Below are 14,825 nucleotides of genomic sequence, written 5' to 3' on the forward strand. Positions count from 1 at the left end.
TGAGCAACTTCACTCACTCACTTTCACTAAACGATATCAAGTAGTTCAGTTCAGTTCAGTCGCTCAGTCGTGTCCGACTCTTTGCGACCCCATGAATCGCAGCACGCCAGGCCTCCCTGTCCATCACCAACTCCCGGAGTTCACGTCCATCGAGTCAGTGATGCCTCTCATCCCCTCTCGTCCCCTTCTCCTCCTGCCCCCAATCCCTCCCAGCATCAGAGTCTTTTCCAATGAGTCAACTCTTCGCATGACGTGGCCAAAGTACTGGAGTTTCAGCTTCAGCATCATTCCTTCCAAAGAAATCCCAGGTCTGATCTCCTTCAGAATGGACTGGTTGGATCTCCTTGCAATCCAAGTAGAGAGGCTGGTAAACATGAAAGGATAAAGTATTGCAGGGAGAAGAAATAACTGTTTAAGAAAAATAAGGGAAGAAAAGAAAAAGGAGGGGCATCCTTCAGAATGAGACTGTTCTTTTTTTTTCAAAGAATAAAGTAAGGCCAGAATAAAGAATAATGGGCAAGAGGACAAGTGTAAAACCAATATCCAACAGGTAGGCAGGGACCAGCCATCTAAGGCTGTGAATTGGAACAGAGTTTGTATTTGACTCTGTGTGACAAGTCACTCAACAATTTTTGAGGACAGTGGTTTAATCTCAGTAGTGGTTTTAAAATGTGTGCTCCAGTTCTTCAATATTTCTCCTTTCAAGCTTCACTTCTCTCCCCTTGAGTGAGATGAAATTAGTGACCCACTTCTAACGATTAGAATAAAGTAGAAGCAAGGATGTACCTCTGAGAGTAGGTATTAAAACACATTGTGACTTACATTTTTCTCTCTCTCTCTGGGATCAATCACTGTGGAAGAAAACCAGCTACCAAATCATGGAGGACAACCAATGCTATGGAGAGACCCACGTGGTAAATAAATGCTTAGAAGAGTGTCTGGTATTTAGTAAACATTACATAATGACTGCATGCTAAGTCACTTCAGTCCTGTCTGACACTTTTCGACCCCATAGACTATAGCCCATCAAGCTCCTCTGTCCATGGGATACTCCAGGCAAGAAAGCTGGAGTGGGCTGCCATGCCCTCCTCCAGAGGGGCTTCCCAACTCAGGAATCCAACCCGGGACTCCTGCATTGCAGGCAGATTCTTTACCATGTGAGCCACCAGGGAACTGCCTACAATGCAGGACACCTAGGTTGGATCCCAGGGTCAGAAAGATCTCCTGGAGAAGAGAATGGCTACCCACTCCAGTAATCTTGCCTGGAGAATTCCATGGACAAAGGAGCCTGGTGGGCTACAGTCCATGGGGGTCACAGAGTCAGACATGACTGAGTCACTAACACTTTCACATAATGATTAGATGTTATCCAATTTACATTTCTAGAATCTGTTCTTTCCTCATGTTTGTGATGCTATCTTATTTTCTAGAATAACTGACAGCAATCTCTTGATTGTAATGGATTATCTTAGTTTATTTTGTGGGACGATAAGAAAAGAGGTGAAGATCCAGGAAGGAAAAATAAACAAGCCTAGCAGTAGGCCAGAAAACAGAACAAAGTCTTAATTCCCTGAGACCTGAAAAACAAGGGAGTCAGCCCAGGACAGAGAAGTTCATCTCTGGGCTTAACTCACTAGTAAACTCTCAAAATTACAACATATAAAAATTGACTAATCTGCTATAGAGACCAATATAGAAGAAAGCACACTGAATCATGCTGAGGTCTTTAAAAGCAGGAAAAGGGGCTCTTTCACTCACTTTTTACACCATTTCTGTTTCACCTTTGCATTAAAAACAACTATATTCATTCACATACAGAGATCAGCAGAGCGCCCCATATGGACTCAATGCATCTCCAACTTGGTGAGACCATAGATCCTGAAAGCTTCCAGGACAGTGCAATGAGAATCAAGAAGACAGGGGAGCTACCCTAGAGATTTCAAGCCTCTGTGTAATGGCGAGTGGAGTAAATCTATCACAGACAGGAAAAGACTGGTGGGTGGTAGAATAACATTCCAGGCTAGGGTGGGGCTGTGTGGCAGATTGCCCTCTTCCCTTCCTTGGATAAAAGCATTGTAAGACTGGGAGTGGGAGTTTTGACAGGAAGAATAAAGTGATTATTAAAGAAGGTGGGTGCTGCTCTGCAGGAATTGTGCTTGGGACTTAGCCCAGAGCATGTAAAAAAACTGTCTGAATTACAAAACATACAACAAATGAGTGTATATAATAGATATTTGTATCATTTAAAGAAATGACAGGAAGGCAAAACACACCTACCACCGACCTTCAGAAAACACCATACCAGCACCTCTGAAAATTCAGGTGCCCTATGGGTCCCTCACTTTCCAGATCACCCCCTCACCAGCCAAAAGAAACCACTGTCCTAATTTTGTGCTCATCATCCCCTTATTATAACTGTTGCACCTCTGTTATATCCTTAAATGATACATGGTTTTGTTTTGCCTGCTTTGAACCTTTTAATTTTTTCTCCTTAACATTTGAGATTCATCCAGACTGATAATTATAGCCATGGTTCATTCATTTCACTGCTACAGCAGTATCTCATTTTATGAACCTAGCACTCTTTATTTAAACATCTTTAATGCTAAAAGACGTTTGGGTAGTTTTCAGTTTGGAGCCGTTAAAAGCAAACTGACTATCAACATTCCAAACTATGTGTCTAACACACGTGCAGGACTTTCTCCTAGGGTGTGGATTTAAGAGTGAAAGTACTGGGCGTAGGTAATACCTACTGTCAACTTTAATATATTACATCAAATTGTTTTCCAAAATGGTTGTACTACAGACATTTCCATTAGCTCCACATTCCAACGCTTGTGCTGTGGTTTTAACTTGTACTTCACTGATTTCTAATAAAGCTGAGCATCTTTTCACATATGTGTTAGACATCTGTTTCCTCTTCTGCAACATGACTACTTATTTTACCAATTTTTAATGGGTAATCTTATTTTTGATTCATTGGCGTTCTTTATTCTGGGAGCTACAATCATTTGTTGGTTATTTCTGTTGCAATCATATTCTCTTGTTTTATGGCTTATCCTTTCAATTCTGACAAAGATTCATTTTAATGGAGCAAATATATTAATCTTCGCTTTTGGTCTATTAAGAATTCCTTTCCTACCATGAGGTGGGGAAAATATTGCCCATTTTTTTTTTGCCTAAAAGTACTGTAAGTTTTTACTTCCATATTGATATTTTTAATCCATTTGGAACTGTTTCTGTATATAATGTGAGACAGAGATGCAATATCATGTGTTTCTATTTAGAGAACCAATTATCCTCATTTTTTAAGAAGTTCTTCCTTTTCCTACTGACAAGAAGTGCCCATTCTGTGAATTACCAAGTTTCCATATGTGTGTGATTGTTCCTAAGTTCTCTATTCCGTTTCACTAGTCTCTTTGTCCATCTCTGTTAAATCCACATTGTCTTAATTATTCTGCTGCTGCTACTGCTAAGTTGCTTCAGTCGTGTCCGACTCTGTGCGACCCCACAGACGGCAGTCCATTAGGCTCCTCCGTCCCTGAGATTCTCCAGGCAAGAACACTGGAGTCGGTTGCCATTTCCTTCTCCAATGCATGAAAGTGAAAAGTGAAAGGGAAGTTGCTCAGTCGTGCCCGACTCTTAGCGACCCCACGGACTGCAGCCTACCAGGCCTCTCCGTCCGTGGGATTTTCCTGGCAAGAGTCCTAGAGTGGGTTGCCTTTGCCTTCTCTAGCTTTATAAGACTTGAAATCTGGTAGAGCAACTCCACCCACCTTGTTTCTCTTCTGATATTCTTGGGTTTCTGCTCTTTCATATAAATTTTAGAATTACTTTTATCAAATTCTACTCAAAAAATCCTGTTGAAATTTTCATTGGAATCGCATTAAATTTACATATCAATAGGGAAAATTGGGAGCTTCCCTAGTGGTTCAGATAGTAAAGAATCTGCCTGCAATGCGGGAGACTCAGGTTCAATCCCTGGGTCAGGAAGATTCCCTGGAGGAGGAAATGGCAACCCACTCCAATATTCTTACCTGAGAAATCCTATGGACAGAGAAGCTGGATGGGCTACAGTCCATGAGTTTGCGAAGAGTTGGACATGACTGAAGCGAGTTGGCACAGGGAAAATTGATATGCCCATGACATCAAGTCAGTCTAGCCAAGAACATGGTACTTCCTTCCCATTTATTTAGCTTTAATTGGCCTTCTCATAAAACTCCCCACAAAGCTTAGCAACTCTTTTACTAGACACATATATACACATATTTTGCTTTCATTTTTATTCTAACTGGTATTTAAAAATTTAAACAAATTTTTAATGGAGTATAAGTTGATTTATAACTGGTATCATTTTTTAGGACTACTTTTCTGTTATTAATGCAGAGCAAAGTGCAGCTGACTTAAGACTCTTACACTGAGTGAACCTACTAAACCTCTAAATTCTTAAAATTTATTTGTAGACTCCATTTCTTATGTAGATAATTATACTTTGATTTTTCCTTTCTTATCATTACACCTTTCACTTCGTGTCTTGTTGCATTGGTTACGATTTTGAGTACCACTGAATAGAAGCTATGCTAACAGGTATCCCTCCTCTTGTTTTAGTTTTAAGGAAATGTTTATTTTAAATTTGACTTGTTGCTATGACATTAAATAGATGGGGAAACAATGGAAATATTGACAGACTTTATATTCTTGGGCTCCAAAACTGCTACAGATGGTTACTGCAGCCATGAAATTAAAAGACGCTTGCTCCTTGGAAGAAAAGCTATGACAAACCTAGACAGCATATTAAAAAGCAGAGACATTACTTTGCCAACAAAGGTCCATCTAGTCAAAGCTATGGTTTTTCCAGTAGTCATATATGGACATGATTGTTGGACCATAAGGAAGGCTGAGCGCCGAAGAATTGATGCCTTTGAGCTGTGATGTTGGAGAAAACTCCACAGAGTCCCTTGGACTACAAGGAAATCAACCCTGAATACTCACTGGAAGGACTGATGCTGAAGCTACAATACTTTGGCACCTGATGTGAAGAGCCGACTCCTTAGACAAGATCCTGGTGCTGGGAAAGGTTAAAGGCAGGAGGAGAAGGGGACAACAGAGGATGAGATGGTTGGATGGCATCACCGACTCAATGGACATAGTTTGAGCAAGCTCCAGGAAATGGTGAAGGACAGGGAAGCCTGGCGTGCTGCAGTTCATGGGATCACAAGTTGGACATGACTGAGCGACTGAACAACAACTTCTATTACTAGTTTGTTATGTGCTCTTTATCACAATGAGGAGTTGAATTTAACCAAATACTTCCCTGGTGGCTCAAAGGGTAAAGAGTCTGCCTGCAATGCAGGAGACCCAGGTTCAATTCCTGGGTGGGGAAGATCCCCTGGAGAAGAAAATGGCAACCCACTCCAGTATTCTTGCCTGGAGAATTCCATGGACAGAGGAGCCTGGTGGGCTACAGTCCACAGGGTCCCAAAGAGTTGGACATGACAGAGTGACTTCACTTTCACTTTTTTTCCTGCATCCACTGAAAAGAACATGTATCTTTTCTAATATGTGATGCAGAAAATTACACAGGTGCATTTGTCCAATATTGATGTAACATTGCATTCCTAGAAAAAGGCCAGTAGTCCAGAACTTTTTACTTAGAGTCAGAAGAGGTTAAATGATCTGAGTAGAAACTGCTTAAAACTGACTGAACTGTTCAATAGCCATACTTCCTCACCTCAGACCCTATCTCCTCTAGGGTATCATTGCTGACTCATCCACACCTGCTCTGAGCTCTTAGAGCATTTACTATTGATGATCTTCATCTGACACTTGCCACGTGCTATTCTATACCTGTCCTATCTCCCAACTAGAATACAAGTCCCTCGAAGAGTAGTAACTAGAAAGCCTACAACAAATGGTTGCCTAAAAAGCTTAGACTAGTCTAATGGATACAGTGGTAAAACATGAATTGAATAATAATGCAGCATCCTTAGAAAGATGAGACTCCTGGACATGAGTTTTCTAGAGAGCTTCACTCGAATCCACTTAGTTCAGTTCAGTTCAGTCACTCAGTCGTGTCTGACTCTTTGCGACCCCATGAATCGCAGCACGCCAGGCCTCCCTGTCCATCACCAACTCCCAGAGTTCACTCAGACTCACGTCCATCGAGTCAGTGATGCCATCCAGCCATCTCATCCTCTGTCGTCCCCTTCTCCTCCTGCCCCCAATCCCTCCCAGCATCAGAGTCTTTTCCAATGAGTCAACTCTTCCCATGAGGTGGCCTAAGTACTGGAGTTTCAGCTTTAGCTTCATTTCTTCCAAAGAAATCCCAGGGCTGATCTTCAGAATGGACTGGTTGGATCTCCTTGCAGTCCAAGGGACTCTCAAGAGTCTTCTCCAAAACCACAGTTCAAAAGCATCAGTTCTTCAGCGCTCAGCCTTCTTCACAGTCCAAATCTCACATCCATACATGACCACTGGAAAAACCATAGCCTTGACTAGATGGACCTTTGCTGGCAAAGTAATGTCTCTGCTTTTCAATATGCTATGCTATCTAGGTTGGTCATAACGTTTCTTCCAAGGAGTAAGCGTCTTTTAATTTCATGGCTGCAGTCACCATTTGCAGTGATTTTGGAGCCCAAAAAGTTTGACACTGTTTCCACTGTTTCCCCATCTATTTCCCATGAAGTGATGGGACCAGATGCCATGATCTTCGTTTTCTGAATGTGGAGCTTTAAGCCAACTTTTTCACTCTCCTCTTTCACTTTCATCAAGAGGCTTTTTAGTTCCTCTTCACTTTCTGCCAGAAGGGTGGTGTCATCTGCATATCTGAGGTTATTGATATTTCTCCCGACAATCTTGATTCCAGCTTGTGCTTCTTCCAGCCCAGCATTTCTCATGATGTACTCTGCATATAAGTTAAATAAGCAGGGTGACAATATACAGCCTTGATGTACTCCTTTTCCTATTTGGAACCAGTTAATCATTAGGAATATCAGTTATAATAATGCTAAAGATATAGCTGTGGACACATAATATGTGGGATGCAGAACCTCAGCTATGGCCCTAAATTAGCCTTTAACAGGGAAGGAAAAACAAAAAAAATACCCACATTTCCCCAGTTAGCACTGACCTCTAGTTAACTCCCGAATCCACTAATACTCACTAAAACATAAAAATCATTCTAAATCACATTCCCCACTTCTGCTTTGTGAGTGTTTTGCCCATGCTATAGATATTTCTTTATTTTAAGCATGATTTAACTTTTTTTGTTGTTGAGTACTGCCTGCAATGCAGGAGACCCCAGTTCAATTCCTGGGTCAAGAAGATCCCCTGGAGAAGGGAAAGGCAACCCACTCCAGTATTATGGCCTGGAGAATTCCATGGGCTGTATAGTCCATGGGGTCACAAAGAGTCGGACAGGACTGAGCGACTTTCACTTTCACAGTTAATCATTAGGAACATCAGTTATAATAATGCTAAAGATATAGTTGTGGACACACAATATGTGGGATGCAGAACCTCAGCTATGGCCCTGAATTAGCCTTTAACAGGGAAGGAAAAACAAAAAAACGCCCACATTTTCCCCCGTTAGCACTGACCTCTAGTGAACTCTCAGCAGCCAATGCACGTTTCCCTCTCCACTCTCCTACTCTCTCCACCCTCTCTCACCCCCGAATTACACAATGCAGAACTTGTAGGATACATTTTTAGCAGTGATACTGTGAAATGTTTCCATTTCTGCAGATTACAACAACCTTGTTTTTCTATTGTGACTCTCTTATCTGGACCTACTACTAGCTGACCTCATCACGTCTTCTAATCTCTAGAGACAAATACAGTGCGGTGTAGCTAAGACTCTGGGACGAGGCTGTCAGGGTGCAAACCCTAGTTGGACATTTACAGGTGAAAGTCCCACAAGTCCCTTATCCTCATTTTCCTCATTCATATAATGAAAATAAACATATCTCTACCCCTATAAGATTTATGAGAATTAAATGGGCTAATATGTATAAAGTGCATAGAACATGGTCTCACCCACAGTAAGCATTCTATCTTTACTATTATATTTTTAAATGGAAAAAATACCACTCTCTTAACTCTCTCTTAAAACTACTCCAGTATTTCTCATTTTCTGTTGTGGTTGTGTCGGTGGTGGTAATGGTATTCTTCTGTAGGAGAGGGCAATGCAGACATCACTAACTGATCCTCAACTCATCCCACCTGTCAGTGCTTCTTTCCGACAAGGAAGGGAAGGCCCATACAGAGCATCAAGGTTATTCACTGTTCTGTTAGCCAGGCTAAAATAAGCACAGGTGAAGAAAATGGGGCTGTTTATTTACTCAGCATAACAGAAGTATGGGATATGTGTGGCTACTGTTATCAAATATTTGCAGGCTGGGATAGATTAGAGATATTAATAGTATTGAAAATTCTATGGACGAGCTACAGGCCCACACCACTGAGCATGTTTAAGCAGGGCCCTGGTGACCAGATGTCAAGGATGCTGTAAGAGAGAATTTTTTTAAATTCAGAGTCAGATAACTTTTAAGATTCCTTCTACCTTGAAAATCTTGGCAATACGAATGTGAATCATCAAGACGTTACAAAGGAGTTGTGAGTCACACATCCAACGAGCTCCTTAAGGCACAGAATTCTTCACTGCCCACAGTGCTTGGCACCTAACAGACCTAGAGGAATTCTAGCCCGGAGGGTTCGTATAAGTCGGCTCTCAGTAACAAAAACTTCTCTAAAGCTAAGCGCGTCAATTAGCTGATTCCAGACTTCTGTTGTGACCGGTAAATTCAATAAACCATACATCCCAAATGGGATTTGGCAAAAAGATGTGTACCCGGATTAACTATCAGGCGGTCCTCCACTTCACCATTTCGAGGCCGAGCAAAAGCCAATTAAAGTGAGCAGGCAGGTTAAGGAGAAGGGTGGCCCGGGGTAAATGGGCGACTGGGGAGCAGACTTACACACGATCCGGGAAAGGGACAAAGGCCTAGGGGAGAGAGCACGCTGGACTCAGAGGCACGCGCCAGCCAGACTGGCTACAGTCCGGGTTGGGACTGGAGATGCAAAGGTGTGACGGCAGCGAGGAGGGCCTCTGAAGGCCAGCGGAGCCCCCGCGGGGGTCCCCTCCGTTCCCTGGGAGCAGGGCCGGGAGCCGCCGGAGTCGCAGTCCCGGGCGGTTCGGGTGCGGAAGCCTGGCGGCGCACCTGCAGCCGGACTCCGGTCCGCACAGGTCTCCCTGCCCCGCAGCCGGATTTCGGATGGTCCAGATTCCCTCCGCCTCAACGAAGGGCAGTCCTCAAGCCCCAGAAAGGCGACCAGACGCCGACGCCGCAGTCCCGGCGCGGAATGTGCGGCAGCGGCTGCCTCCCGCTGGGCCCGGCCCGGTCCCCGCCGGGAGCTACCGCCGCCATCGAGGGCCGCGGCGAGAGGGGTGAGACCAGGGGCCGCGCGCGCCGCTTTACCTGAGAAACCAGCGGCAGCAGCGTCTGCTCCACCGAGCGAGTTTTGATCTCGAGTCCGGAGTCGAAGGCGAAGCCCGACGGGCCGGAGCCGTGCGCTGCCCCGGCGCCGCCACCGCCTGCGGGGCCCAGAGAGGCGGCCATGGCCTTTATTCAGCCCGTCGCGCAGCCGGGACGCCGCGCCGCTACGGGCCCGCCGCCTCCCGCCAGCCAGCCTGCCCGCCCGCCCGCGGCAGCGGCAAGGCACCCGCGCCGCCCGAGACCCCGCCCCCGGAAGACCCCGCCCCCCCGCCTCCACGCGCTCCGGCCTGGGGTCCGCCTTGCAGCCCCGCCCCCCAGCCCGGGCCCCGCCCCTTCTGCCCCCATTCCCACCCACCTTGTTTCTTTTATCATTCTTCAGTGGCTTCCGCACAAGTCTCGCTCCTGCCAAATGAGAGGCACAGGATACCTGAGGCCCTCCCATGAACATGTGGCCTCTTACCAGACCAAGGACATCCATGCTCAGGGAAGCTACCTGCCCTCCTCTGGAGAAGTGACTCTTCCTAAATCCGAATTCCCCAGGATTCCTGGAAACTCCGCTGTGATTGAAACTATTAATAACTGGTAGACCAGGACAGGAGTCAAGCCTGTAGGGACGGGCTTCTACCCTAAGATAGGCCTTCTACAGGTTACAGTCTTTCTGGAGCTTTCACAAACACATCTCCCCTTGTGTAAACTGTCCATGTTCCATAAAAATTCATTGTAGGCACTGGTGCCAAAGGAAAGGCAAGATATAAGACATAAGAGATGGACAGATGTATTCATTAAAGTTTGACTTCACTGAAGATCAAATTTCTCAACAGAGACTAAGTTTACCACTTGATTCATTCAACACTAGTAATTTTATTTCAAAATATAAATATTTTTACATTTACAAAGATGTTACATCAGTAGGTTGTCAAAGCAAGTTAAAGCTAAGAAACAGCATTTGTGAGGATAAAGACACATGGTTATATCTGAATAATCTTTTTTACTTTCAAACCATCTCTACTTTGCCTGAGAATGCAGAGATGATACATTTGCCACAAGTTACATGAGCAATAACAACTATATAGCGAATCTTGGCTTCAAAATCAAATGGTATTTGAAATACACTCCAATCACCTAGACAAGTGGCACTGCAAAGCACAAAAGAAGGGTCTTCTTTGGAATAATTACAACTGGAGTTACATTGTCTGGGTCACTGCCATTAAAAACAGTATTTGATAATAAGCCAAAACAATGTTTTAAAATTTGTTACCACAGCTTTCAGAGTAATATATAAAGCTAGAATAAAAAGTAAGAAACCAGGTGTAGAGTACAGAACTCTGGATTTGGAGTCAGAATTTCTGCAACTGAACTCTGGCTCCATCATTTTGTGGTATAAATTTAAGGGAAAGATCACAAAAAACTTTTCTGAGCTTTGATCTGATAATACTTGACGCCTGCCTATCTCACAGGGTTGTTACGAAAGCAGTCTGAAACCTATAAAGTGCAATACAAAAGCATTATTAAAATGTCATATCAATATATCACCACTGCATCTGCACTCTAACTGATCTTTGAAAAACTTTCAAAAGTAAAACACAAATACTGACTTTACACACCATAGGTGGAAAAGAATCTCTATACTTGATGTATAGCTCTGAATGGCAAATACGGTTTTTTTCTGGTATTTCACTAAACTTTGAGATATATTACAGTTTATATGGCAGATGTGCCTGCCATTCAGAATTCTATTACGGACGTCTTCCAAAAGAGCTGTAAACTTTTATTTGAGAGCCATGTTTCCCAAAGGACCCCAAGTCCTTTGAGATGCTCTGAGAAAAAGAAGATGAAGGTGTAGTTTAAGGTCAAATAAGTCTCGTAAACAGAGTCTTTGTCCCCTCTTATAAATTCACAATATATAACAGCATGTTAAAAACACTTCGAAGTCCTACTTCAGAAAGGAAACAAATTCAGCATTCCTCAGTTTTAACTTACCATAGAGTCCCTTCCCCCAACTCCATATACACTTTCATTCACTTAGAACATCTAACAACATTCCTTGGAACTACTGCTATAAGGAACACATTTTTTCCAAAATTGGCAAGCTGCAAGGGGTCCCAAAGAGTCAGACACGACTTAGAGACGGAACAACAACTCAACTAGGAGGGAAAGGGAAAAGAAGTATAACAATGGACTGAGAGAAAAAAGAACTGACTCTACTCTGAATTGTCACTGACAGGCGCCGTGTTAGAAAAGACACTTCAACCTATGGACTTGTTTCCTTCTCTGTTAAATGACAGGATCACCTAATTATATAAGGCCTATTCTAGCACAGAATTTCTATGACTCCAGGAAGCAGACAGAACATGTTGGTTTATAATTCTCTTAATTTTAAACTACCAAAAAAATTAACTGTTTAGTGGTTTCATATAGCATGAGTATTTTTTTTGCAGATCTTAAGTTAACGTAAGCTAAATTTGTCAACAAGGAAAGTAACTTGAGTGAAGCAACTTTAAAAAATAAAAATGAGATAACAGCTTTCAGACAAACTCTATTAAGAATAATTATACTTTAGTAGGAATGTCTATCTAAAATAGTCTCTCCAGATTGGAGTAACTAAACTAAGTGATGAAAGTTTATTGAATAGCTAGGTCATTTCCAAATAAAATGAGATTTTGAAACATAATTACTGAACACTGGACAGGAAGGCCTGGTGTGCTGTGATTCATGGGGTGGCAAAGAGTCATACATGACTGAGCGACTGAACTGAACTGAAATGAACTTCCTCTTGGGGCTTCCCAGGTGGCACTAGGGGTGAAGAATCTGCCTGACAATACAGGAGACACAGGATACTCAGGTTCGATCCCTGGGTCAGGAAGATCCCCTGGAAGAGGAAATGGCAACTCACTCCAGTATTCTTGCCTGGAGAATTCCATGGACAGAGGAGGCTGGCAGGCTACAGTCCATGGGGTCACAAAGAGTCAGACATGAGTGAAGCGACTTAGCATGCATGTGTGCATAAGTTAATGAAATGAATATATTTTGATGGCAAAATGTGCAAAGACAAGAAACACATAAAAACAAAAAACTACTTGTCCTTGGTTGGAACTAACATTTGGAACTATGTTGCCAGGGGCTATTTCTACTGCAAAATGCCTACTCTAGTACTTTTATAAGGGTCTTGGAAGACCCTTAGTGGAGACCACAGTTTTCCGATAAACCTTGAGGTTGAAAGCTCTGGTGAGCTCACCTGAAATTACTTTGCTCTAGGCTCTAGGCTAACGCCTCATGGCATGAATTTCTGAGTAAATATGGCTCTGTAGTGACACATCCTGAAACGCTGAATACAACCAAAGTGGAACCAGAGGTACTAGAAAGTCCAGAGGGGTTACAGCAGGTTCTTATTAAGACCAAGGTTAGCCAGAGGACCTCATCTGCAAGCCCTCCAAGTGGAATAAACTGCTATTTCCAAAGCTACTCAGTTTGTTTAAATAACATTTCTTGGGTATCAAGAGTCAATCTGCACCAGTCTCAAAAGTCAAGGGAAAACTCTGCCAGCTAACCACCTTTAATGGAAATGGGTGTTAAGAATTCCTGCAAACTTAAAAATAAATAAAACTGGTATCTAAGGCAGTCTGGCAGAGATCACTTCCAGAAACAGAGAGTGTGATAGAAATTTTGGAACTGACGCTGGACTTACATGGCATGGGTTTATGCTGAAAATACTATGCCCCGTTCTCTCTCGGAAAAGAGAGGCGCATACTGTGTGGGGAGCTTTTTTCCCCTCCATTCAGTTTACAGTTAAGTAGTGAATGTGAGCTTCAAACTTATCTTTAATAAAGTGATAAAATGCAGAACACTGTGATAGGATTTCTGTACTTAGTTTTTACTGAAGCTACGTATACTTCATCAATTATATGCTTTTAGGGAAATGTTCTCTTTCTGGGTCAAATCCTGAGATCATCTTGCTGGATGGAGCATTGGGGCAGTTCAAGTTTCCTGATATGACTGGGTAGTAGTCTGGGGCACCTCTGCTCTTGATATTTCAGGGTGATACTACATCAGAATCAACTTTGACAGCTCTAAACTCCTCTCTTAGGGCTCAGAGTTCCCCTCTAAAGACCTAGTATTCATACTAACAATTATGACCAGGAAGAACCATGTATTAACCTCAAGTTTATATGTTTACCATTTCACTTTATAGAGCTAAAAACATTTTGGAGGAACATAATTTGTATATGCACACTAACTCATTGTGCATAATATTTACCTCTTATAAATATGTGCTAATCACAGCTGTAAACTTATCATTATATCATTAACAAAAACAAACCTGATTTATTTCTTCAAACTTTTAATGCAATACACATAATCTGGCTAAGATTTAAGGTAAGAGAAGGCCTTCTTACGAGCTATCCCCTACAGCACCCTGTACAGTGCCCAGCATGGAACCCAGAGCTGGGGAAACTCAACCAATGCTTTACAGAATGAATGACTGAACAAGTGATTAAAGAAAGAATGAGTTAATTAACGCCAAATGTTGGAGAAGGAAATGGCAACCCACTCCAGTATTCTTGCCTGGAGAATCCCATGGAAGGAGGAGTCTGGTGGGCTACAGTCCACGGGGTCACAAAGAGTCGGACACGACTGAGTGACTTCACTTTCACTTTCACTTTCAATGCCAAATGCAGCACTTGGCTGAATATCAGACTGTAACTGTTGAAGGATTCATAGGAAATATAAGAGATCTGCATATAGTTTATTGTATAAACAAAGACCTCACAGTAGCCTCTTTTCTAGACCAAGTTTTTCTTAAGTAATATCAGAATTTAATGTAATTATCATTAATTATGCTTCTTAATGAGAAAATAAAGTTTTAGAAAAAAGGATTTCTACTTTTAAATGTTCTTCCCAAAAAGGAAATCTTTGTTACTTAAGAATCCTCTCTCCACCATACTGAATACTCCTTTGGGGACAGAGAAAGAGGCTGAAGGTTGTTTTACAATAGGGAAAGGGCACAAAGGTAAAAGCTGGGTTCTAGTCCTGGCCCTGTCATTTACTGTAGTCTGTGCAATAGAACAGGACATGATTCTACCTCAAAGCACTGGAAAAACTGTGTTAAGATACTAAAAGAGAATATTGTAAAGTAATTAGCCTCCAATTAAAATAAATAAATTTATATTAAAAAAAAGATACTAAAAGAGTCACCAGAGTATAGCAAGGTTGGCAGACTGTTGAGTAAGAAAGATCTGAGGTCAAATTTTACTAAACTTCATGACTTGGAGTTGGTCATTTTTCTGAACCTTAGCTTCCCCATCTGTGTGAAACACAAAATAATATGCAGCT

At 42.5% G+C, this 14,825-nt stretch overlaps 1 protein-coding gene across 2 annotated transcripts in view; it reads right to left on the reverse strand.

The window, feature by feature from the left end:
- The window catches only part of CTNNAL1 (catenin alpha like 1), a 57,340-nt gene extending 47,723 nt beyond the window's left edge, over positions 1–9,617 (reverse strand). For both annotated transcript variants that reach the window (XM_068973965.1, XM_068973966.1), the window contains exon 1: positions 9,477–9,617. In XM_068973965.1, coding sequence (XP_068830066.1) covers positions 9,477–9,617 — 141 coding nt within the window. The remainder of the gene's footprint in view (positions 1–9,476) is intronic.
- Between the last annotated feature and the right edge of the window lie 5,208 nt (positions 9,618–14,825).

This window comes from Capricornis sumatraensis, chromosome 6, assembly GCF_032405125.1.
Source record: "Capricornis sumatraensis isolate serow.1 chromosome 6, serow.2, whole genome shotgun sequence".
Classification (NCBI taxonomy): Eukaryota; Metazoa; Chordata; class Mammalia; order Artiodactyla; family Bovidae; genus Capricornis; species Capricornis sumatraensis.